At 38.8% G+C, this 26,076-nt stretch overlaps 1 protein-coding gene across 3 annotated transcripts in view; it reads right to left on the bottom strand.

Moving 5' to 3' along the window:
- GRIA4 (glutamate ionotropic receptor AMPA type subunit 4) overlaps nucleotides 1-26,076 on the bottom strand; it is a 215,392-nt gene that overhangs the window by 73,635 nt on the left and 115,681 nt on the right. For all 3 annotated transcript variants that reach the window (XM_041487172.1, XM_041487171.1, XM_041487173.1), the window contains exons 4-5: nucleotides 15,370-15,554; nucleotides 1,072-1,125 (exon numbers count right to left, since the gene is read on the bottom strand). In XM_041487172.1, coding sequence (XP_041343106.1) covers nucleotides 1,072-1,125; nucleotides 15,370-15,554 — 239 coding nt within the window. The remainder of the gene's footprint in view (nucleotides 1-1,071; nucleotides 1,126-15,369; nucleotides 15,555-26,076) is intronic.

Genomic DNA, 26,076 nt, shown 5'->3' on the forward strand with positions numbered 1-26,076 from the left:
ATCTAGAAATATTTAGGAAGAAAAATTGTGGGGTACTGGGATATGGACCCAATATCCCAGGGGAAAAGCACTTGTTAAGGACAGAGATTTGATTCATGTCCTAAGGGTTACTGACAGTAAATATAAAAGGTGATGCATCAGGAAGTTATATTACCCACATAATTGAACAGACAGTAGATAACAAAGTATGCCCCCGCTGAAGTAGATCAGATGTGCCCATCTCCACTGCATACCTCACTAGCAGATTACTGCAGCATCCAGTTCCTTGTTTACAGCAACTATTTTGCATGAGAAAAATTACTTGGGGAATTGTAAAATTGTAATGCTGAAAAATCTAATTTATAAGACCTAAGAGTACAGACATCTCATTTGAAACACCTGAGGCTTTAAATAAAATCTGAAGTGGTACTAAGTGAAGGTTCAAGTGCAGCAAAGCACAATAAAATATTTCATGTCAACTAAAATTCCTTGAGGGTGAGTAGAAAGAAAACAGTTTAAAGCATGCATTAGACTCTGTCCTACATTCACTGTGCTTTGCCAGGTAGGTATTTTGGCTTAAAGAATGAGTCATTTAAATAATAAAATACTGCACTTGCTCTTTCTTTGCCCTCTTCTGAGCATTAGCTGTGTGAATGTCCAGTTTAGCCTTAAAGTAAAAATACTGAAGTAGTAATTTGACTGAAAATAGCTGATCTTCCCGGAAAATACATGTTCCCTGGGGAATGTATAAAAGTTACCTCTAGAATTCTTATGTTACTAATAATAAAAGGATGAGTCAAAAATCATTATAGTTCTGTAAATTTTTACTCAGCTTCAAGATACATGTATCCTTTCTTTCTCCTACCTTGATTTTGACAAAATTTAGGAGTATTACTTACTATATTACTGTGCTCTTCATATCTAGATAGCTGCAGTAAGAAACCCAAGTTCTTTTACACATCATAAAGAATGCATTATGTACAAGCACATATTAGAGACAAATGGGAAATGCTGTGTGAAGTACTATAACTTCAAGTAAAACTGAGTGCTTCACTTACCAAGCAGGGGTATAATTCTAGAAAAGTATCTTACCAGGTTGGCAACAATATAATGGTATCCTTTAACATGCTTTCCCACGCTCACAATCTGTGGGAGAGAAATAAGACAAAAAAGGAAAAACAATGTCATACTGTTTTCTCTATAAAGGTGCTTTCATCGAAAGCTAGATATAAAATGAAATATATAACACTGGTAATGTAAGGCTGGGAGTCTTTTTGCAATAACGTAGCTATAAATTTCCAGGGGCTTAATAATGGGAAAAAGTTAAAATTACAGTTAGTAAAGTAATGAACTGGTAATCTGAGTGCCTTCTGTATTGAAAATGTTACAGTAGTATACTATTTTACCAAATAGAGCAATTATCTATGGGATACAAATTCAAAAGGAGGAGATGTCACAATAGCTAGAAAGTCTCCTCACTGATTTACTTTTTAGTTTGAAGTTAGTGCAGAATTTATGAATGAAACTGGAGGCTCTGATAAGAGACTGTGTGAGCTGAGCCGCAGCCTATGAAAAGGACTCTGAATTTGCCATCTCTTCAGAACAGTGAGAGGTTCCATTGTTTAATATTATTCATTTTCTCATGTTTGTGAATATTTTATATCCCTAATGCTAACTGAGATGAATTTCACCCTAAAAATGTTGATTATGCAGCCAGAAAAGAGAAGTAATGGCTTCTATTTTCAACCAAGATTGGGTACAATTCTGATTTTGAATTTGGAAAGAGTTACAGCTACTGATCACACAGACTTTGAAAACTGGGAACTGGTTATAGTTTAGAGGAAAAGTGCCTGTTTAGTGAAATCGCTTTCTCTGAACATGTCATAGTTTTGAATATCCAAAATCCACAGGCAGTCACCTTTCTTTCTCAAATACTCAAAGATGCAGATTATGATCTACAAAACAGGATATGAATTCTTGCTACCTGGACCACCCCCTTTTGCTACACTGCACTTCTGCCCTGAGAGACAATGAACAATTGAGGCAAAGAACTTTAGTGTCTTTGTAACTGGGGAAGGAGCTTGACAGGTGTTCAGTCTGGAATGTGAAGTCTCTCCCTTTCCTGCTCTGTGCTTTAACTGGTTAAGAGTAGCTAAAGTTTTGAGATGAGATCTCAACCACTCCATTCATGTAAGAGTAGGTATTACCCAGAAGCCAAAACAGGCCTGAGATTTTGTCAGATGACAGAGTGTTCCAGAAAGCCTTTGCTACAGAAGTTCATTAAGTCTGGGGGCACTTAAAAAACCCAAGTACTTCCTTGTGCACCCATCAACTCAGACCAAAGGCCAAGTTCAATCACAGCCCAGAGGGAAGGTAGAGAGGAATTGTCTAACATCTACATTAGCAAACAGGGCAGTTGGTGGGATAAATACAGCAAGTGTTGGTGCTAAGGAGCTGGCATCCATTGCATACAATTCAGGGATTTACAATGGACTCCCTCTAATCTGGTCACCAGACTGAACTCACTTCAGGGCACATCTTGTTTAGCATTATCCAAATAAAAACCAGTTTATGTACTTTGAGTCCAACCTTGATGTGAAACTCAGGAACCAGGAGAATGACTGCAAAAAAAAAAAAAACAAAAAACCTGTTCCAGCTGAGATGCTCTGTGTTCCTGTGGGCTGCACTTTCTTAGACAGGCCCTGAGCATCTGTGAGGCAGGTGGCAGATTCACACAGCACATGGCTGAGCAGTCAGAACTGCCTTAATTTCAAAAGCAAGGTCCTGGAAGAGAGGGCAGTGCTGTCACAGGAACCTTTAGTGGCTCAGTCGGGGAGCTTCACACAGCTTTCACACCGTGGCCAGCTGTGAAACCTAGCAGGGCTAAGGCATCGAAGCTGGGCTGTGCCAGTCGCACAAGCAGTGAAACACCAGAAAACCGCAGATACAGTAGGTCAGGGTCGTGGCAGGTCAGGAAGAACCCTCTGCACATGTAACTTGCTCTTCAGTGCTTCAGGATGCTGTGATTCACAACTGTCCCAGTGCCAGCAATCCGGGGCAGCACGCAGTATTCACACATTATGCACACTAATACTTACGGGCTATGCAGTACTGCCTCATTACACGTGCTAAACATTCGCTTTTGCTCTGTACTCCCACTCTGGCTTCTTAAACACCACACAAACATAGTGCACCTGGCTTTTGCCACGGTGGGAGTTTAGGGTGACCTCAGCTTTCTTAGGGAGATTTTAGGAAGAAACTGCTGGGAAGGGTAAACCTTGCTTCTTTTGGAAAAGCTGAGAGCAGGTGTAAGCAGGATGCTGCAGTGGCTTTTGCACATTGATTTGCAGTTCACATTGCACGTTGATGCACATTGATTTCAGTTCAATGATCAAGGTGACTAGTAACTAGAATTTGGAGTTTTTTAAATACTTTCATTTGTAAAATTGAAGAAATTATTAAATAATCATCAGTATTAAGAAGAATGAGTAAGAAAATATTATCTGCTGCCCAAATTGCTATTAACAGAGAAGACAAGAGTCATTCCATATATTACTATGTAGTCACATTATTCGTGAATATCTCATTTTTGTAAATGAAACAGAACTGAATGAAAAAAAAAGTGAGATATTAAGGCCATTAGGCTATCAAGTTTATTTCAGAATCTAACACAATTTTGTTTGGTTGGTTTTTTTCCCCCAAATATTACTGTTTATGTAAGTGTCTGCAGAAAGATGAACTTCAAAAAAACCCAAATCAGCATTAGGGTCTAATCACTTTATATAATGCATACACATATAAGAAACTAAAAAGAACAGTTCATTGTGAGAATTTTTAGCTGCTGATCTACTATAACACAATTATGAAAATGCCTGATTCGGATTTCAGAATGCCAGTGGTAATCAAAAGTAACTAGAATTACACTGACTTTAAAGTTGATAAAAGCAGGGCCAGTGAGATCCAACTCGGGTTCTTGACACAACTCTGTGACTTTATGATACAATACTGTTCTTTCAATTTAGCTGAACAATAGCCTGGTCCAGGAAATTCAGAAACTGTCCTACTCTTGGAAAGAAGGGCTACCAGCGTCTGCTTTGATTATTTTCTCTGTTTTTTCCTGTGTGTGGCAAGGTCACAGACTTTGATAAAACCATTTGCAAACTTGCATCAGCATCTGAACAGAGCATCTGGCCCCGGGTCATCCTCTGTTCTCTACTACTGTGAAATGGATATTGCACATAACTCATTTTAAAATAATGCTTAACTTCTGTAGCATGAAATGTCCCTCGTTATGATTTACAGAAGATGGAGGTCAGTACAGCTGGAGTGAAAAGGACTTATTTTCAGTTAAATATCTTCAAAGGGTGATAGCTGTGCATTAGCAATCGGACTTTAACAAAGGTTTTCCTCTTTGGTATTGTGTCACAATACACTCCCTAAAGAAAAAGAACACCTGCAATAAAATGAAGTCTGCCTAACGCAATATAAAAAGAGTGGACACTTGTTAAAGACAGAAGATTGAACCTGACTGGAAATATTGCAGCAGAAATGGCGACGATATAAACCACAACTGAAAGGGGATTTTACACAGTATCTGAACCCAGGATAAATCTTTCACAAAGCCATAAAAAAATCAATTGAGAAACAAGCCTAATTTTAACACCTAGTGCTCAGAAAAGGGCATTCTTACTGGGGACAGGGTGGACAGCCATTAGAGAGGATGCGAAAGAAGGTAGGAAACAAAGCAGATGTGGCTCTGTCTCTCTTGTGAAGACAGGTGCTGAGCTGGAACAGGGCTGTGCACACCTGCCCCTCTCATGGCTGGGCAGAGAACCATGCTTCCCACACAGACACCATGCCCACCACCAGCTGGCAAAGCAGAGAGCCCTGTGCAGTGCCGGAAGCTGCTGGGGAAGAAGACCTGGAGAGGCGGCTCAAAGGTCATTAACTAGTGCCCTGAGCATAGCTATTTGCCTCCTTCTGCTGCTAAAGTTGTTTGCATTCAAAGCCTACTCCTATCCTAAATAGGATGTGGAGACTTGTAAGGAAAAAGCAAGGGAAGAGATGAAGGGTGTAAGAAGAAGGTCACTTCACAAATCCTTTAAATCATTCATATCCATCCTTTGTCTCCTACTGCCTATTTGCTCTTTCAGCAATTGAAATAACTTATTTCTCATGTCCAAACCTCATCACTCTGCAGGGTGAGGACACTGCTGGTGGCAGTGCTGGCGGCTGGCTCCTTCAAGGAGAACTATCAGTTTGCACTGACATTCCAGTGTTGCTTAGAAGCAGCTCCACAGACCTCCAGGGGAAAAAAAAAAGCATGGAGAGTAAAGAATGATGAAGAAAAGGGATTTTATGAATCTTCCATTCCCTCTGGGACTGAGGTGTGCAGAGAGCTGCTACTACATCCCTGAAGTGGTATGAAGTCCAACAATGCTGCTAGCAGCCCACACTACTGTGTGCTGTGCATATGCCAAACTCTTTGGCTAATGATTTGCTCCTGTGGTTCTGTGAGAGCACAACTACACCTGCATTTTATTCACGAAAATTTAATAGACATAGGGGAAAACTGCAGACAGTCTATGCTGTTTCTGAAACAAGGGATAAAGAAAGCTACATTATGCCACTAAACTACATGCAAAAGCCATGCTGTCTCTTGATAAATACTGATCTGTGTTGTGGTAGCGATCCTTTGTGCCAACACATCTCTGTGCTCATGAAAAACAGGGAAGTAGGAATGTTGCAGCTAGTACTCAGTGTAACTCATGTGTCTGGTTAATTTTTGCCCTCCTGTATTATGTTGCAATTTATTGCAAAGTATCATGTTCTAATTTATTACAAAATTAAATATGCTAGTAATGTAAATATGATTTGAAAAGTGCCAAGTGCTATCTTCAGTTAGTAGACACACTAGAAACTAAGACGAGAAAAAAAAATGTTTTTAAAACCAGCCAAATTGACAAGTCGATCAATTCAGAGAAATTCAGCAGTCAAACATTACTTTTTCAAGTTTAGCGCTCCTGAGACAAATTACGAGGAGAGGAAGGAGGGGAATATCTTGGCTTCTGTACTTTTCTCCACACACATATTTATGCTATCATTTTGATGGTAATACTAAGTACTACTACTATTGCTACTGCTTCTACTATTACTACTGCTGATACTACTACTGCTGCTAATTCTTCTTCTACTACTACTACTAATTCTTCCTGTGACAACCCAGTCCATTTTACCTATCAGAGTGATTTGGTTTTCAGTGCAAACACATCCATGATATTTCTCAGCAACATATCTCAAGGCTCTTTAAGACTGAGAAATCAGCAGTGTCAAGCAACACATTGAACAACTGATTTAGTTAGACAGCTGTGAACAGCATTCAAGACACGGGGCAGCTACTTCCCCATCATGCTTGTTAATAACAATTGTTAGCTGTTATTAATTAGAGTTTATTGGTTTGCAGTTTTTACAAGATTAATGATACTAGTACTTTGTGGCAATTTTACATCCATGTGTAAATTTTAATATTACACAGGACAATGTAATTCTTTTTATTATTATGTATCAGTTCAGCTGTGTATATTGAAGCATTAAATCTGTGCCAGATGCTCCATAACAGTTTTCACCTCTGTGTTTAAAGGCAAATAAGCCCTGGATGAGCAATGAGGCTTGATCTTGATCATACAAAGCACTGACAGAGCTGAGAAAAGTGCTCATCTACTGGGAAACATCCTATTTAATTCTTATGGTATGGGGCGAGCAGGGTGCAGTAAAAAACCAACTGGAATCAGGCTGTTTGGTACACCAGGAGCTAGACTGATGATCTCTGACAGCAAAACTGATTCACTATGCAAAATTCAGAAGAAAACGCTGTTCACAGTGGACACTGGAGTGCTCTGATCACACAGAATGCTGAGGTTTCAGCTTTGTCAGATGGAGACGGTGGGAGAGGATGGAGCTGCTACAGATGGAAGAAGAAAGGACATCCATTGTCATTCATACAGAAAGGAGAAATATTTCTTTTCTGAATATAGTCCTCATCATGTGGATGTGTTTACGGACATATCTGTTTGTATAAATATAGAAACAAACACTGTCACGTTACTGCATATGAAAAGCCCTAGAAAACAGAAATGAGGAGTAGCAATATTTTCTTTCAGAAAGAGGTAAACATAAAGGTCCTAGTAAAATGCAATTACAGTTAGCTTGTGTTTTCAGCTTGCTTTGCTGAATTTCGCATGAAGTTCGTTATGGAGACACAATTAAATTGAATTTCTGGTCAAAATCTGAGAGGGTTACCAGAAATAAGGAAGAACTAGCAGACTACTCAGTAGCAGAGAATGAGGAACCAAAATGCTGGAGAGGCATCTGTTTAGTGAAGGACTTTTATAGATACAGTCACACAGTATAGCACAGAGGTTGATCTGATCACCCTGGTATCCCTTCTGACTGCTTCTGATGCAAGCACATTACGGGTTTGCAAGATTAAGTACAAGATGGTACACACTTCACTCACTCATAAGGTATTTCTACCTCAAGAGCTGTCTATAGGTGTTTAAAAAGAGTACTGTGAATCAAAGGAGTTCATCTGTGTACATCTGTTCCTTATTTCATGGCCTGACTCTCAGCCTCACACACCAAGCACAGCAGGACGGGCTGGGTACACTGGAGAGAAGAGGCCTTTGCCAGAAAGCTCCTGGGCTTCTAATGTGAGTTTCCCATGGGCCAGTCATGCACCCTCTTGGCAGAGAAAGCCAACAGCCTCTTGGACAGCATTGCCATCATGGTGAGGGAGGTGATCCTGCCCCTCGGCTCAGCTCTGCTGAGGCACATTGGCCATGGTGTGCCCACTGCTGGGGCCACAGTACAAAAGAGACATGGACATACTGGGACAACCCAGAGAAACACCAAAGGTATCGAAGCATTTGTCATATGAGGAGAAGCTGAGAGAGCTGTGACTGGAGCAGCCTGGAGAACAAATAGCTCAGGCAGATCTTAGCAGTTATTTATAAATACCCAATGGGATGGTGTAAGGAAGAGGGTACCTGACTCTCCCTTGAGGTGTATGACAACAGGACAGCAGGCAAGGGACACAGGTTGCGACACAAGAAATTCCAGCTAGACATGAGGAATTTTTTTTTTTTCTATGAGGTAGTCAAGTAGTGAAACAGGACATAAAAGTGTTATGGGATCTCCATCCTTGGATGTATTCAAAATTAGGCCAAATGAGTAACCTGATCTAAGGTTGCCCCATTGAGCACCAGGAGTGATCTTCAGAGGTGACTTTCAATCCCAATTATTCTCTTGGTTTGTGAAATAGAACTGTTTATATCAGTACTTCACAGTCTGAATTTCAAAACCAGCTCCAAAATCTGTCTGAAAACAAATACCACCAATTTAAGAGTCCATTTTTTTTTTCTTCTGGTATCTAACTTGCTCTGCAATGCTTAATATGTGATGACAATGAGAATTCTGTTAGAAAAAGGGACAGGTGAACAAAACTGTTAACTTCCAATTTCAGCACTTCATGCTTTTGAAAGATTCCTTACATCATTTTACATGTCCTTTTGGTATAGATTAACAGAAAAAAAAATAAAATTGAAAGACCAGAAGAAAAGGGCTAAAATATTTATAGTTAATTAGTTAATAACATTATTCCTCATGACCTAAATGACTCTTAGCTTAAACTTTTCAGTGCAATTATCAAGAGAATTTGGAGAACTGACTGCACTGTATACCTGAACACATTTCTGACTACTGAACAAACTACAAGAAATAGCTGTGATATCAGCTATGGCTGAGCAAATGACAGTCTGCTTCTCCAGTAATAAGGGTTATTAGTCTCTGAAGAAGTAAAAAGAACAAATACAGTGGTTGAACAAATAAAAGATGTTTTCACTGAAATCTTCAAAATTATTTTCTGTGATAGTCTTCAAATCTGACCACATTGTTTTATTCCACTTCAGCATTGCTTGCAGAACAGCAAACAAAGAAATAATGGAAGAAATCTATGATGTGTATTTACTGAAGGTAAAGTATCCCAACTAATTAATTGCAAGCACAACCAAGGAGAGAGCGCCATGACATTTCCTTAAACGTGTGGTTTTAGCTATATATTTTCTGTCATTTTTCCTAAGGAAATCGGTTTTCTGCTACAGAGCTCTCTGGGTCTGTTTATGAATTTTCCAGTAAGATATTTTTTAACACATATGGCAATTTCAGCTATATTTGAAAGAGACGTATCTAAGGCATTTACTTTCTACAGTTCTTATTAATCCTGGCTGCTGGGTGGAGAACAGAGACCCATCTGTTTTAGCCCCCACAAGAACAGGAAGCACCTGGACACTACACCTCCTGTCTGACAGCTACCGGTCAGCACATGCGCACTGACACCTTCCACACATTCCCTGATTAGCCACAGGAATTGCCTTTTCTTTCGTGCTCAGTAAGTACACTTCTGGGAATGAAAAATGTTATGGTGCTTGTGGAAGAGGTGGACTAGGAGAAAAACAAAGCCCACAAAAAACCAGAGGGATATCACTTGTTTTAGTACTTCTGAACACCATTTCCATCTGCTATATGTAGTTTCAGTATTGTTTCAGATTTGACTTATACAAATTAAGTGATAAATAAATACTAATGTAAATAAAATTCAGTGTGAAAAAAATTAAAAATAATGATTTTGTTAGACTGGAAAGCCTGACTTGAGGTTTCATAACTTCAGCTTAAATAGATGTGTGGTATTAGTTTTGTTTGAGCTTTCTCAGTAATAAAAAAAAAACCCACATTGCCTCTATTAGCATATTTATTTTGGAACCTGAATTCTGCATTTCAGATAGAAATTCAGTAAATATATACAAGTTTAAAGTAATAATTTTCTAATTTTAGTAGATGTACCCTTCAGCCCTAGGCTGACTTGACTTCTGATTTTCACCGAATGAGCAACAAATGCAAACAGATACTCTCTTTTTAAAAGGCAGGAAGAAAAATAAAATTAAGAGAAGGGCTAAGAAAAGAAGGAAAACTCTCAATGAACAGTTGTGTGTTTCTTGCTGTGCTGTATGTGGCAAATGACTCCTTTGGCCTGGACTGCTCAGATGCTCTACAGCTTGCTGCCAGTGTTAGTGGATTAGCTGGAAGGAACTGGAAATCATGTTACAATGGGCTTCAAGCATTCGTTTCATCTTAAGCAGAAAGTTGTTTGTATTAAATTCATGGGAGCATTTTAGAAACACTGCTTGTAAAGAAGAGGCACAGAAGCAAAGAATTTTCCATCCCTTTCACTGACTTTCATCCTTTCATTCAAACAGAATATTTTTGTGCTTTTAAAAGACCACCTGCTGAAAGTGCCGTGGAAAAAGGGATGTCAGTAAACAAGGACACAACAGTCCTTGACAGAAAATGAATCACTAGAAATGCATTCTGCTATGTAAGCTATAGCTGTTACATAAAACTGTGGAGATATCATTTTATCTCTCTGTGTCTTTGTTTTAGCTCAATTTCTCTGTCTTGTCCCAGTAATATGTAAAGGCAATGGTAAAAAAACCCCTCTAATTTCATGCCTGTAGGAAAATGGGGCTTTGCCTCTGTTTCTAGTCACTTATGCAACACAAATAAAGGGCTATCCTGGTTTATGTTTTGAATTAACAACTTACTGCACTTTTTTTTTTCATGGCTGTGTATGAACAGATGAAACAAAGGACTAGGTAAATTAACTGGGAATCAGACTTAGTGACATTACTTACAAGGTTCTAGAAGACATTCTGTTAAGCATAAGAAATATTCTATAACCATTAAGTGCAGATGTGCTTTCTCCAAAATGGAAAAACACTTTCTGAAAGCTGTGCAGAAAGCTGACATGGAATAGATCTTTGTAAGATCAGAGAATCCTAGAATGGCTGGAACTGGAAGGGACCTTAAAGATCACTGGGTTCCAAACCCCCCATCCCCTAGCTTCCATCTTATTTTACTGCTCTGGGGGTTCGTGCTCAGCAGTGAAACACTGGTTTCGGGTTATTTCTGCAGGAGAGCAGCAGTGGTCATGTCAAGCACTGAATCCCCTTGTGCTACAGACTGTGGGTCTGCCCCAAGCAGCAGCACGGCCAAGGCTGCCCTGAGAGGCCACGGGGAGGGAGCAGCCCATGTCTAGAACCACACCCGCCCCAGCCACACACCAGGACTGCACTGGTCAGTAAAATGGGTGCAGGCCGGCTTACCCTTCTCAAAGGCAAATCATGTGCCTCACTTAAAGTGGACAAGTAAACAAAACACTTCTGGCAATAGTCTTGGTGTTTGTGTGGCGTCTCTCAGAGCCCAGGATGCAGAATGGCAAGGTCTGCCAGAAGAGTGCAAAGGATGAGTTTCACTTCCAGGTAACAAAAAGTTCTTCCTGGTTATGGTTGTTGTAAGCTGTTAAGAAGGTAAGGTGTTCTTTCACCATCCTGAGAATAAAAGATTAAAAGGATCTAAAATTATCTTGGTAGGCTTAAGCTGCAGTAGATGATCAAGTGTAGGTGGAGATCTGCTGACTCAGGCTGAAGACACTGTCTCTCTTACGGATCACATAGGCAACAACTCTTTGATGTGTGCAGAAATGGATGTCTTGCTTCAGTGTTGAAACAGGACTTTGAGCTGAGCCATGCCAATGGGCACTAACACCAAATCCATGCAAATACCTCCAAGTCAGTCTTGTGTGGGTGAACAAGACCGAAGAAGAGAGCACAGCTTTATTAAGAAAACCATCACAGTCTCAGAATATCCTTGAGAGGCAAGATCTGAAACCTTTGCTGCAATGAAGACAAGAGGGAGCAATCCAAGCAACTCAGACACAAACCCTTGAGTGCAGACTGAATCCATCTCTTGGATTTAATGTAATGGCAGCCCTACTGTCCCTTTCTAGAATGGAAATCTGAAAATCAAACCCCATTTCTCTGTATTTCACCATAAAAAGCAATACAGACTTGGCCCTGCCCAAAACATCACAGCTACATAAAACCTAAAAGGAAGATCTCATGATAAAAAAACGCACATCCTGGGTTGTGCATGGGGGGAGTCTGGAATTCAGATACTGGGTTCCAGGAGAGAACTTTTCTGTGGAGACAGGTCCCAGATACAGAGTGTGGGGGGTAGCTTCTACATACACACACCAGTGTACATGGAGAGGAGAAAATAAATGAGAAAGACTAATAAACTAAGAAATATAGGGGACAAAAGGAAATAGGAAATGGTGACAATAAAGTTGTACAAGAAGTGAGGAAACAGCAAGATGCTGTTTTTCTCTGCTGGCAGGTGAAGAGGGCAGCGAGCAGAAAACATCAGGTCAGATAAGTGGGCAGCAGGCATGGGCAGGGGAGGAGCACATTAGCTCACTTCTACAACACAGCCAGTGGAAAAGCCTCCAGTCTTCACTGCTTGAGATACACAGCCATGAGAAGTGTGAATGTGCATGTACATGGGCAGACAGTTGAGAAGAAACCCACAAGCCAGTTTCCCTCCCTTCATTAGAGTAGATTTAAGGGCAAAGCACTTTGAGTTATGGTCTCATTACTGAGATTTAATTACTTTTCCTAAATGTTCTGCAGAACATTTACTTGTACATTGCAAAGTATTACAGTATAGTCACAACTTAGGCTCTCAATTACAGGAGAACTAGGCAGGAAAGAAGTTGAGTTAATTAGACTCACTGAAGCTTAATCAATTCCTTGGTGTATGCAGGGAAGAACACGCCAACTTTTAGTCCATCTGTGAAGCTGTGAAGCCACCCTACCTGCCTGCTACAGGTTATTAAAGCCCCCAAGCAAAGGGAAAAAGTCAATGGCTGATATTTGAAAATAGCTGTTATTTTGCATTTTCTACATTGGGCTAATTTCTTTTTGCTAATTTCTTCATTCCTATTTTTTGAAAACTAAATGTTTTGTTTCTGAGACTGCTTCTGACTGCTTCTGCTTCTACCCATCCTCAAAGCAGCATGTGGTCTTTGAGGATCATACTGGAATCCCAACCCAGCACTCCAGGCTCATTTGTAGGTCAGCCTGTCTAGGAAGACCAGAACCTTCACAGGGGAGAGTAAAGCTGCAGCTCTTCTGCATACTTTCTCTAGCCTGCCTGTAATGCCATCCCTGCTTTTACTTTAGATGGTACTTTAGAAGGATGGAGAGAATCTCCAGGCATATTGGGAAAGAAGGGAATTCACATGATACATGACTTCCAATTTAATTAGGTCATGCAAATATAGATATGTATATGTGAGATATGTATAGATGGTGAAGAAGAGATATATACTGAGAGAAGAAAAAATTCTGTAATTCACGAGCCAGTTTCTTTTCACTTCACTAGCATAGATTTAGGGCAAAGATTTTACACTTAGGAGCAAATAACATAAGGAAAAGTACAAAAAAAGCTCATTTCTTAGGTAAAATTTAACTCACCCAAAATTAGATGGTAGCCAGATAAATCACTTCCTAAAAGTGATACAAGTATGCTGAATGTAAGGTGCTAACTCCTACCCTCAACTCTCCCTGTGCAGTTAATGAAAAAACTCAATTAGCTTTAAGGCTTGTCCTGTGGAGGTGTGAGACAAACTCACCATGTCTGATTCGGGCTGTTGTGGCCACAAATTCCATTTTTATTTCTTAGCATGCTTGCATTAGCTACCTATTTTAGGCATGCAAAATCCAGACCTGTATGAACTGACTATGCAGATCCTGATCTAGAAGGAAAATAAGTAGAAGCTCCTGGATGAAAATAAAATGTACACGTGAGATCAGTAAGATCCAAACATGTACTCAGTGACTTCATTTTCCTTTGCAACTGAGTGGATAGTCAGTAGGAACACCTATGCAGGATGGTGGGTGTACTACAAGACTTGTGGTAACAGAACATACTTTTTCTATATCACATTTGCATGCCATGTAAAAGAAATCAGGTAGCATCGTGTGCACACACGGAAGTGAGGGAGAAATTGTTTTTCTGAATGTAATTTAGAAGACCCTCACACAGGTGTTCTGTTTTACTACAATGTAGGCTGAATTGGGGGAGGATTTCATTATAAGCTGTAGAAAGTTTGTATTAAAACATAAAGGCATTCAGAATAAAGAAAGATATAATGGCCAAGTGAGTATCTGTAGCAATACGGCATTGTCTGTTTTTTCTTGTCCATAGTCATAGAAAAAGTTCTTCTTATATCAGCCACTATTCTCAGTTTCTCTCTTTACCTTCTGCCAGTGAAAGCAAAAATGATGTATATATGACCCTGAGTACTATATTATGCATTTATGAGTACTATTTTATGAATTTCTGTATGAAAAATGACATTTCATTTTTCCGTGACTTCAGAGGCAAATGTATCATGAACGGTTTTACAAAAAAATCTTCAAAATTCTCTAACATATTAACGAAGAGAAGCAGAGTGGTGGCAGAAGGTCCAGCACCAGCAGATGGCATTCATTCCCTGCAATTCCTGCAGCAGCAGGAGGCACTGAACAGTGAACTTGCACCACAGCAATGTAATATGTGGGATCATAAGAGATGCAGATAGTTAACTGTAATTTATTTTCTTGTCATTTGGGAAAATTTTTCTTTCAAAGCATCATTTATTTTTTCCATTATTTAAGAAACAGCTTACACATAAACACTATATAGAGATAGATTTGCCACATCAGAGCAGCATGGTTTGATATTCACTCTGCACACTGGTATAGATAATACCCAGTGGAAGCCAGTCTGTCTGACCCAGTATTTTCTTTCCCCCAGCAGTTTCCATGGATAACTGATGGAAGAACCTGACCTCTCTTCCCAGTTCAATAGCACTTTTATTCACTGCTCTTTATGTTCCTAAATACCCTGCTAAAGTGATAAAACTATCAGTTTAAATATCTGTAACAATAATTTTAAATCTTTTTACGGTTATAAATGCATGGCCTATGCTATTTGACAAACAGAAAGAATAATGGATTTAAAATAGATTTTTTCCCCCCCCTCAAACAAAGCAGAGCTTTACCCCCATGAAGGTATAGACTAAGAACACACTGGCAATTCAACAACACCATGTTGTTCCAGCAGCCCTCGGACCCTGATGCAGGAGGCACCAGGCAGGGATGTTCTGGGAAGTGGGACCAAATGTGCAGCTGCCCTGACTGCTGGCACCTTTCGCACCAAGGTCGCGAGGGGGAAAGGAGAGGCTCCCTGCCCTGACATGCCAGCTGCTAAGACAAGTATTGTAGATGAAAAGAGAGCAGAACAGGCAAGTGGACATACAAATATAGGCCGATGAAGTAAAAAAATTAAAAAATTAAAAGAATCAATTTCATTTCCACTGACAAAATAAACAAAATGCAATCTCATCTGGAGTTTCAGTAACCTGTTTACAGTAACATTAAAAGCAGGTGTTACCTGTTCTAAGAGATTCTGAAGCCTCTCTATTTCACAGTCTATTACAAATTTCTTTTCTTGCCTTCGGTCCAGATCTTCTAAAAGCCGCCTGTAGCTGGCATCGTTAAAATTCTCCACACAGATGGCACTGACTTGCCAGCTATTTTGTCCTGCTTTTTCCATAATTGCTTGAAGTATTGAATAACCTAAAAGAGAAGGATACAATGCACTAGTAACACAATCATTGCGTTTTTTGAATAGGAATTGTCCTTAATCAATATTATGTCTCTTAACATATGCTCCTGCAGGGAAGGGAATAAGAGAATATTTGAATCCTCCCTATGCTGCTTGTCACGATCGGCATACAGTACGCAATTAACAAAATTTACAATCGCTGGAAGTGATCAGAATGCTGAGCATTATGGATAATCTTCATATGATTCATACACAAAAACTCTTCTAATCAAGTATTCAGCTTCTCAGACTAGTTTTGTAAAGTTTCTGTATCTGGACACAGCAAAGGAAAAATCTGAGCCTACTCATTCAGCAGAAGTATTTTGCATACTACAAAAGCATTCAAATGCTTTGGTTTGGGTTTCTTTTTTTAATAGCAACACTTAATCCAAGCAGCTTCTAATGCTTCCTAGTGAGAATTCTTTGTTTAATTCAATTATACATATAAATTATATGCTAGTATAGATGCATGAATAGAAATTATATTGAACTATTTCAGAGCCATACAGCTTGAATCAATGTAGGCAAAGAGATTAGAGGTCAATGAATGAAGGGCACCAGAGAAGCATTAACTGTTCCTACTGGCAGGACTATTGCTCTTTATCAGCACCAGTATTTGATGCCCCCTGTGTTGTCTTTGAGGCCGCTCACAGATGGGAAAGGCAGTGTCCTGTCAGAGGTCTCCCCCTGAACCTGCAGGGCAGTCTCAGGTTGCCCTGGACCACCAGCCCTTCACCTCATTTCTGCTCTGTTTTTTTTTTTTTTTTTCTTTTCCCACTGGGGATGTGCAGTACAGAGGCAGCAGGGGAGCTTATGGCATGACTTGGAACAGCTTGCAAACCTTGTCTTGACTTGCTCAACCAACCCCTGAATCAGGAAGCATGTGTTATTCTATTTTTCATCCAGAATAAGTGGGGAGTTTGTTTGAAGTAATGAAGAATGTACACCTCACACCCAGAGCTGATGTTTAAAAAAGACAAAAAGAACAGAAGGACAGATATAACATGTTTCTCAATAACACGTTCATAAAAGAGACACAATTCAGAGAATGCCTTCCTGTCTAGAGACAAACAGGATTGTGGCTTTTAACTCATTAGCTGGCAGAATTTTCCCCACTAACTTTAAATGAAAGATTTCACCTCTTAAAAATTTTCCTTACTGATGTGGTTACCCAGTGGCAGCCTCTTTCTCTCTTCAACAGGAGTGTCCCATGCCTGAGTGCAGTGACCCCCAGGTGTCATTTTAATGCACTTAAAGATGCCACTGCATGGCAGGTTTCCTGTAGAAGAACTACGAGATATACCCACAGATTTCAAGAGGAATCTTAGTAAGTTACATTTCAGAAAGAGCATTTTTGAGTGTGTGATTGCTAGCTAACTAATTAGCAGAAGACCTGCAACACAACGGAAATCTGAGTTTGCCTCCAGTCAAATGAAACTAGGTGATGGTGTTATTAGAATGTGGCCTTTTTTGGATACATGACAAACTAATCTTTTTGCAAATCTAGGAGTAGCTGTTTTTCTACTGGCTCCTATAACATTTGCAGTCTTTTAAATATTAACTTAAAATATAAATTTTCTTATCTTTATGACATTATGCATCAGCACTCCAAAATGAACATTTATTAGGTTTCCCCTCCAGTTCAGATGACATATTTTAGATAAAAATACTAACAATTATAATAAATACATAAAATGCAGAACATATTTTTTAACATAAACTAGACATTTATTTTATGAAACAGTATTTTATTGCAGGAAATGAATTCAAATACTCAATGTATCAAGTATTAAAACATTTCTGTACTCAGCATATATTTTTAACCCAATGACTGTTATTTTTTTCAAAGAATCATCAGCTTTCCTGTTAATTGCTGCATAATTATTCTGCTTTTCCTGTTGCTATATTCAATCTCCTTTTTGCCTGTAATTATCTCTGCAAATCATGACGAGATTCTTTCTCAAGCATTGTATTTCTTGCTTCATTTCCTATTCATTTCCATATATAGACATGTATTAAAGCCACTCCAATGTTACAGGGGTTCCTGCTTCACTTAACACTGTAACTTTGACTTGATCTGTGCTACCAAGGCAGTCAACATTTACTTAATTCAGCTTCCTGACACTAATTAACATTTTCTTTGAGTCAGAATGAATGGTGTTTGAAACAGCAATTGACATTCACTCCTTCCTTTCTTATTTCATTTGGACAACTTCACTAAGATGCATTTGGATCAAACTGGTAATTTATCCCAGCATAAAGCATGACAAATACCACACAAACACATAGAAAACCTTTTCTTCTATCTTGGATCAAGGTTTCACTTGCCACATTTCATTAGCAACTGCCTTCATTTAGGTATTTGAAGCTTCTACAGCTTCTTGTCAGTAGCTTGCACTTAGATGAGGGTTTTCACATGTAGGCACAGAACAGCTAAACAGCACTAAGGGGAAAATGGTGCAATATTCTCCATCAGAAGAGTGCAGAATCCCTGTGCCAGTCATCAGTGGCATGGTCATCTATTCAGTGTGCAGGAACAATTTTTAATATAACAAACTGACAAGGAAGAAGTTCACACAGAATGAATAAAGGCATTCACAGGCTCAGTTGGATAAAAATTAGACATGCTGCAGAGAATGTTTATTTGTCCAAAATAATTGGCTACAGCTGACAAGGAAATAAAATTGATTTCTGCAAACATTTTATAAGGCAAAAACCCCTGAAACTAACCTAGGATAATTCTCAGAAGCTGAATTCTACATTTCTATTCAAGCAAAATTCCTAATCTTTAGAAAGATGTTTGCACAAGTAAAGACATCAGACATGAATATTATAGCTGTCATCTGAAAGGTATTTATTTTCTCTTTACCTGCTGTTTATCCTCAGTTATGCTACAGACAGATGAATGATTCATTTTCTGGAATACATTCCCTCCCATTTATTGTGAAACACTATTTGTTGCATGCAAGTAAACAAAAAAATCCCTAAGCTAGCTCATATCAGCTGAGCTGCACAATCCATGTTTTTTCTAAACACTATTATTTAACAAAATGTTTAGGACTATGCCAATATATAAAAGTAAGCTAAGTTCTCTCACAAATTTTTATAGCAACCCTTCCTCATCAACTAATTCAACCTTGAAATGCAGACAAGTCATTTATTAAAAAAGACAAATGGTTGTGCCCAAGCATAACTTTGAAGCCTGGAAATGTGTATGAAGAAGTTCAAGAAGTTCCTGGTCTTTTACAGAGCTCACCTTTTCTTTTTTTTTCCAATTAACAAATCTGTGAAATAAATAAAACGCCAAGAGAACTTCCTGAAAGCTCAACTGAAGTCCTTCCCAAATGCAAGGACATTATATGCAAGAAGGACTTCTTTTTCCTATTTATGGGACTGTATTCGGGGGAATTTTCCTCAAATGACCTGTGATAAGAAGTCTGCCAACTGATTTTTATAGGTCATTGCTTAAATGTAGATACTATTAACAATTGCTTATGGACTGGTAATATCAATTCCACCTCGATATACTGGAACCAAAACAGCAAAAGGGCAAGTCTGCAAAGATTTTGTTTTCTTGGTCCCTTCTCTCATTTTTCTGTTCTCTGGTCAGGTAGAATTGTGGTGATCTACCATACTGCTATTTTCTTTTTTATTTTTTTTTGTCCCAAAAGATAACACACAGTCATAATGCTGGGGAAAAAACCCATGACCCTGCCAACCCCACCTTCTCCCTCCCCCGCTCCATGAAAATTAAACATTACTCCATTTGTTTCCTGTAAAATGAAAGTTGGAGATGCCTACTGCAGGAAATCCACGCATTGGGGTTGATACTTCAGTTAAATATATTACAAATAAAATCTCAGATTTTTAAGCCTTCTTCCCTCATTCCACAATTCACTGGCATTTTTTCACCAAAAAATGGATCAGCCATAGAAAAATAATAGGATATGTGCACCTGGTGCTGTAGAGATATTAGTACTTCTTCAGAGTCAGATATCTTCTGGAGGCCAAAGTGTGTAAAATGGGCGATTTTGTAGTCCAGGATTCCTCCTACTCACTGTAATTGGAGCCTATACACCCTTCCTCCACCCAAGTAGCTGAAATCATGAGAAATATTTTTGATTTTAAAATTTAAGTTACCTGTCAGATTTTTTTATTTGTCTTCAGCTAGGCTTTCCTCTAATTAATTTCATTTCAGCAGGATATGATTTGATTTCATTTATTTCAATTTAAATAAAAAGTAAAATTTGATATCTATATCTCTTCAGCATGTTCAGAAAAAACTGAAGAGTTATAGGATTACCATCTTGACTTATTTTTTCTGCTGGAATGCAGATCTTTGCTTTTTTTCTCCTTTTTTGTTTATTATTATTTTTTTCTTGCTTGCTTGCTTTCAACAGAAAATAGTTCAGTGATCAATTACAGCGCTATAATAAATTTCAATAACTTTCATCTTCCAGCAGCCTTTTCATTCTGGGAAACCATTTCCCCAACCCTCTAAACACAAGCAATCATTCCTGATGGGCTTGCCAGGACACAGACAGTGAAGTGGCTGTTTGCTCCAAATAGTAGCACCCCCAGTAATAATCCTTATTTTGGAGCTTTTGTCCAGTAACCTATTACTAATTTTCTACAATGAAGAGGATGCAATATTTACGTATTATGACTGTATTTTACTATGGTTAGCAGACTAACAATACTGAATTAGTAAGTTAACAGGTTAGTAAACTTGGAAACAGCATATGCAATATGCTTGTTATGACCCCAGGCATAGAAAACATCTCTGACAAACCTGGGTCTTTTCCAAAGATGGGCTTATATGGGCTCATATGCTGCACGTTACTGAAATGTTAATTCATTTGCTTCTCTTTCAGGGCCACTTAATTTTCAAACAGGAATAAATCTCATTCCCATGATTTACTATGATTCCAAAAGCCCCATGGTGGAGCTACTTTATGAAAGCTACTTCCAACTACAGGAATTAATATTAAGGTGAGTTTTTTATAAATCCAACACATAGCAGAAGTGAAGAATGACCAATAAATCATTTGGTAAGGATAAGCCAATATATTTAAAATTCAGGACTGGATTCATGTTGCTTGATTCTAGCTGTTTACAGAGTAGTTGTCTAAGTTAATCATCCAAGCTTTCAAATGAGAGACATGTGACCCATAAAAAACCCCATTTTTTTGGTCTTAGATATCTAACTCAAAGGTGCTTTTTCTTCAATGAATACTGAAGGAGTTTGGACATGAGGCTTAGTGAAAATAACTACCATTTATTTTATCTGGCCAAATCTTGTCAAGATGAATCCAGAAAATACAGTGATGAAAACCATACAAGAAATTTCCAATATGAGTGATGCATGACTGTACATTCCACCAATAACTACAAGCACTCAGACTCATGTATATTTAATTTTTCCTTGTTGTGTTTTTTACTTTTTCATTAACATACAGTTTTGTTTCAAATTTTGGTCAGCATAGAACTTCCAGAACTTAAACAAAATCACTTGCACCCCTGCTTTTTTTCTACAGTGTGAGCTGGTGACAGAACTTTCAACAACACTACATACAAACCAATTCCTATGACAGAGTGGAAGCTAGAACTACAGGTGTGTTCTGAGTTGTTCTTGGGTCTGATTCACAGAAATGATACAGAGGTTGGAAAGTAAGATAGGGAACTCAAGAAATATTTGAATCTATTCCTCTCTAACCCTCCATCCCCCAAGACATATAAAGCATATTTTAAAAATTGTTGACAGAGATCTTTGTCCTTAAAAATCTCTAAAGAGGATTCAGTCACATCCTAGGTAATATATGCATTGCTTAATTATCCTTATCATTAGGAGATGTTTTCTAAAATCGAACCTAAGTCTCCCCTGGCATAATTTGAAGCCACTCATTCTTGTCCTATCTCTAGTAGGCCTGGAGAACAATTTGTTCCCTTCTTCCTTAAAGCAATCCTTTATGTAACTGAAGACTGTTGTTACATTTCTTTTTTATCTGCACTTCTGTTTCTGAAACATGATTCTCTTGGTTTTTCCTTGTGGAAAATATTTTAGTCTCAATTCTGACAATTTTCCTTGCTTTCCTCTGGATATGTTGCAATTGATCCAAGTTCTTCCTGAAGTACATTGGAGAAAATGTGATGTATTTAAAAAATGTATTCCAGAGTACAAACAGTCCTCTTAAATTTTTATCCTCTGCAAGCTTAAAAAATGCATTTTGTATTTCTTCATACAAATCATTAACAAAGACACTGGAAAAAAAAACCCTGCAACCAGAATGGATCAATACTTAATACCTCTTTATTTGACAGTGAATCTCATATACTTTCTGAGTTTGAGTATGATCAGGGTTTGATAGGTCTTCTAGAAATTTCATCAAGAAAATAATTCTTTAGCTCATTGCCATGGGTTGACCTTGGCTGGATGCTGGGTGCTCACCAAACCTTCGATCACTCTCACTCAACTTCATGGGATGAGGGAAAACATGGGGTCAAGACAAAGAAAGGGAGACATCAGTCAGCAACTACTGTTGTGGACAAAACAGTCTCAATTTGGAAAAATTAATTTATTGCCAATCAAATCAGAATAGAATAGTGTGGGGAAAAAAATCTCTTAACACCTTCCCTCTACCTCCTCTTTCTTCAGCTATGCACATGGCTGTAGGAGGTCACTCTTGCCCAGAGCAGCTGTGGATGCCCCATCCCTGGCAGTGTTCAAGGCCAGGCTGGACAGGGCTCTGAGCAACCTGGTCTAGTGGAAGGTGCCCTGTCTGTGGCAGGGGTGTTTGAACCAGGTGACATTTAAGGTCTATTCCAACCCAAACCATCTATAATTCTATAATCTGCTCCACTGTGGACCTCCATGGGCTGCAGGGGCACAGCTGCCTCACCCTGGTGTGCACCACGGGCTGCAGGGGAACCTCAGCTCTGGGGCCTGGAGAGCACTCTACCCCTTCTTTTGCACTGACACTGGTTTCTGCAGAGCTCTTTGTCTCTCATATTCTCACTTCTATCTCTGTTTCATAGCTTTCCCCCCTTCTTAAACACAATATCCTAGAGATGCTACCACTATTGGGATGGGCTTGACTTTGGCCTGTGGCAGGTTCATCTTGGAGCCAGCTGGCTTTGGCTCTATCAGACATGGGGCAAACTTCTGGCAGCTTCTCACAGAAGCCACCCCTGTAGACCCCCACTACCAAACCCCTGCCATGCAAACCCAATGCAGTGATCTAGCAAAATTTCATGGAAATGTAAAAACTTGCCTTAGAACAAGATACACAATTTTTTTTCCAATGTCTAGAAAACAAAATCATTTTGTAATAGAATTAAAATTGCTTTATCTCACATAATCTGTTTTTGAGAAATCCATGTTTGGGCTTACTTAGCTTTCCAAATTCTGTCTACTTTCAAAGAGATTGACTATTATGTAGATTGTGAATACCACCTATACCATCAGCGATCAGGACAATTTTATTATACATGGCTCTGAAACAAAACTGAGGAAATAACAGATCCAATTTAGCCACCTCTTCTATTGTATTTTTATTTCAAATACTTCGGAATATTTGGTGATAAAGGAAACTCCCTTTGAGATCATGTTTCTTGCCTCCCTGACAACTATGACCTTGAATATTTTCTTGGTGTTTGAGAGACACCTTCAAAACAAGATCCTGCAATAGTGTATGGTCAGACTTTCTGCCATTCTCTCCCTTAATCCTTTTGAGATGGGTGCAGCTTCTTCTGCAGTATTTAATAATCCTTCTTTCCTGAGGACAACACAATGCTACAAGAAAATGCTGTCAATATATTACAACCATTACTTCTTTTTTTTTAAAAAAAAAATTCTAAGTGGAACAACATAGCCTAAGAAATGTGCTTTCAGGGAGCATATGGGAGGAGGTTTGGCTTACATCACAATGGGAATTCATGATCAAAGATTCAAGCTATGTCAGGTCCCATTAATGCTACACCCACTCAGCAGCAAGATTTTCCGCTTCTTTGCATTTCAGAGTCTGCAGCCTTCATATGAAAAGCACTGTAAAGGTGTCTCAGCAAAGTGCCAAGTGATAGAGATAACTGGGAACTTGAGAGAGACTGAAGAAAAGCCCTGGTTTTAAAGCCAATCTTATAGTTTTGGTTGGGCTTTCACAGTTCTCAGATACCATTACCCTTCCTATTTCACTAAATGCCTTCAAAATAATGTTGCAGGCCCATAATCTTTCTTATAACAAGAATGCATGAAGATGAAAACATCCAAAGGTACTTGTAGATAAATGCCAAAACCAAGTTGTTGTACTTGCTAGCATTTCATATGTTATTTGCTTTTATTTATCTATTTTTAGTTACGCCATAGGCCTCAGCTACAACTGGCTCAGGTGAGAGGTCATTTGCTCCTCTGTAGTTTATAAGCAGCAAGGAGACACTTAGCAAATTTTTGCAAATTTTTACTACAGAACTTTAAATGCTACATTAGAAACTGCATGTAATCACAATGTTATGAAAACTTACAAACTATTAGTGGAACAAAAGACAGGGGAAAAAAAAGAAGCATGTGTTATGCTTATCCTCTGTCAGACCATATATGCAGTCTCTATAAATAACCAGTTATCTGATATGTCATCTTGGGACAATCATTAGGGCTAATGTGTATCAGTATTTTTAATGAAGGGGCAGAAAAGAGGAAAAAAATGAATCCACTTTGGAAGAAAATAAAATAAGTTCAAATATTTACCGTATTACCTTTTGCCAAAATTCTTACTTTTGCTAAAACCTATAGTTTGTAAGACTGATACTAATAAATTATCCTTCTTGCACAGTATCTTCATTCAGGCATAGCTATTTTCCAGAAATTGCTAGCTTGCCAACAATTTACCTCTCTAGTCTCAATTTGACAGGATTTACTTTGCCCTGTGACGGTACACAAATGTACAAGAGGTTTGTGTAAATAACATCCTAAAGAACCATGTCAAAGGGTATTAGCACTGCGAGTAAAGCTCTCAAGAGCTGGTATATCTTCAAATGAGCAGTACCTTAATGTATTCTGGTTAATATATTGTGCTGCTGTCTTTATAGTGTCACGCACTACTTTTCCCCATAAGGCATCTGCATCAATAAAATACCTGTGCCCTAGGACAGAACTGACTGTGGGAACTAAATGAAGATCTCGATGTCAACTCTTCTGCCTCCTTTCTATATGGATTTGTTAGAAAAGCAGTGTTTTACTATAAAATACCTGGCAGTCTCTGCCTATTGGCTGTGTAGTTTCTAATACCTGCCTGAGAGAAAACAGAAAGAACAGTCTTCAGACTGAAACAACAGGCATTCGCATTAACAAGCATTCTTTTGAAGGAAGCCACAACTTTAACTCTATGCGTTTGTGGCCATGGCCATGTCCACATTTACTGGTAGCTACACAGCAAATAATATTTAGGACCTTACTCCTTCCATAAGTTCTATTTGTAGATCCCAGGCAAATTATTTCTGATTCTAAATTTCATGTAAGATGTTTTTGAAAACTACATTTTGAAGTATTTACCTTTTTCAGAAAAAATGTAATAAGCCCTGGAAAAACAGGACTTAAAATCTGAATGCTACGATTATGGTTACCACTGGTCTGAAGTGAGTTTGAAATAAGTCTTACTATATCTTTTAAACTGACACATGGACCACAAATTTATTAGAAGTTAATTGCTCCCTCAACAAAAAACAATTTGGAGGTAATGCTAAAGATATATGATTTTCTTCCAGCTCCTAAAATTAATTCAGTGCTTTTCTTATGTAGATCAGCATTAATATGAGACTCCTTCTTTCTGAATGGGAGAAGGAACTGGTGAAACATTTGAAGATTTAATATAGTGGCTTTTATTGATGTAATGACAATGGTGTAATGATTTTATTGGTCTAATGACAATGATCATTCCCCTTACGTGGCTTCAAATTCAGTTTGGAAGGTGCCCTGTCTGTGGCAGGGGTGTTTGAACCAGGTGACATTTAAGGTCTATTCCAACCCAAACCATCTATAATTCTATAATCTGCTCCACTGTGGACCTCCATGGGCTGCAGGGGCACAGCTGCCTCACCCTGGTGTGCACCACGGGCTGCAGGGGAACCTCAGCTCTGGGGCCTGGAGAGCACTCTACCCCTTCTTTTGCACTGACACTGGTTTCTGCAGAGCTCTTTGTCTCTCATATTCTCACTTCTATCTCTGTTTCATAGCTTTCCCCCCTTCTTAAACACAATATCCTAGAGATGCTACCACTATTGGGATGGGCTTGACTTTGGCCTGTGGCAGGTTCATCTTGGAGCCAGCTGGCTTTGGCTCTATCAGACATGGGGCAAACTTCTGGCAGCTTCTCACAGAAGCCATCTCCCAGGTAACAAATGACAGGGACAAGAGATAATGGCCTCAAGTTGCACTGGCGGCGGTTTATATTGGATATCAGGAAACATTCCTTCATGAAAAGCATTGTCAAGCCCTTGTACAGG

This window comes from Pyrgilauda ruficollis, unplaced genomic scaffold, assembly GCF_017590135.1.
Source record: "Pyrgilauda ruficollis isolate IOZ18807 unplaced genomic scaffold, ASM1759013v1 scaffold8, whole genome shotgun sequence".
Lineage (NCBI taxonomy): Eukaryota > Metazoa > Chordata > Aves > Passeriformes > Passeridae > Pyrgilauda > Pyrgilauda ruficollis.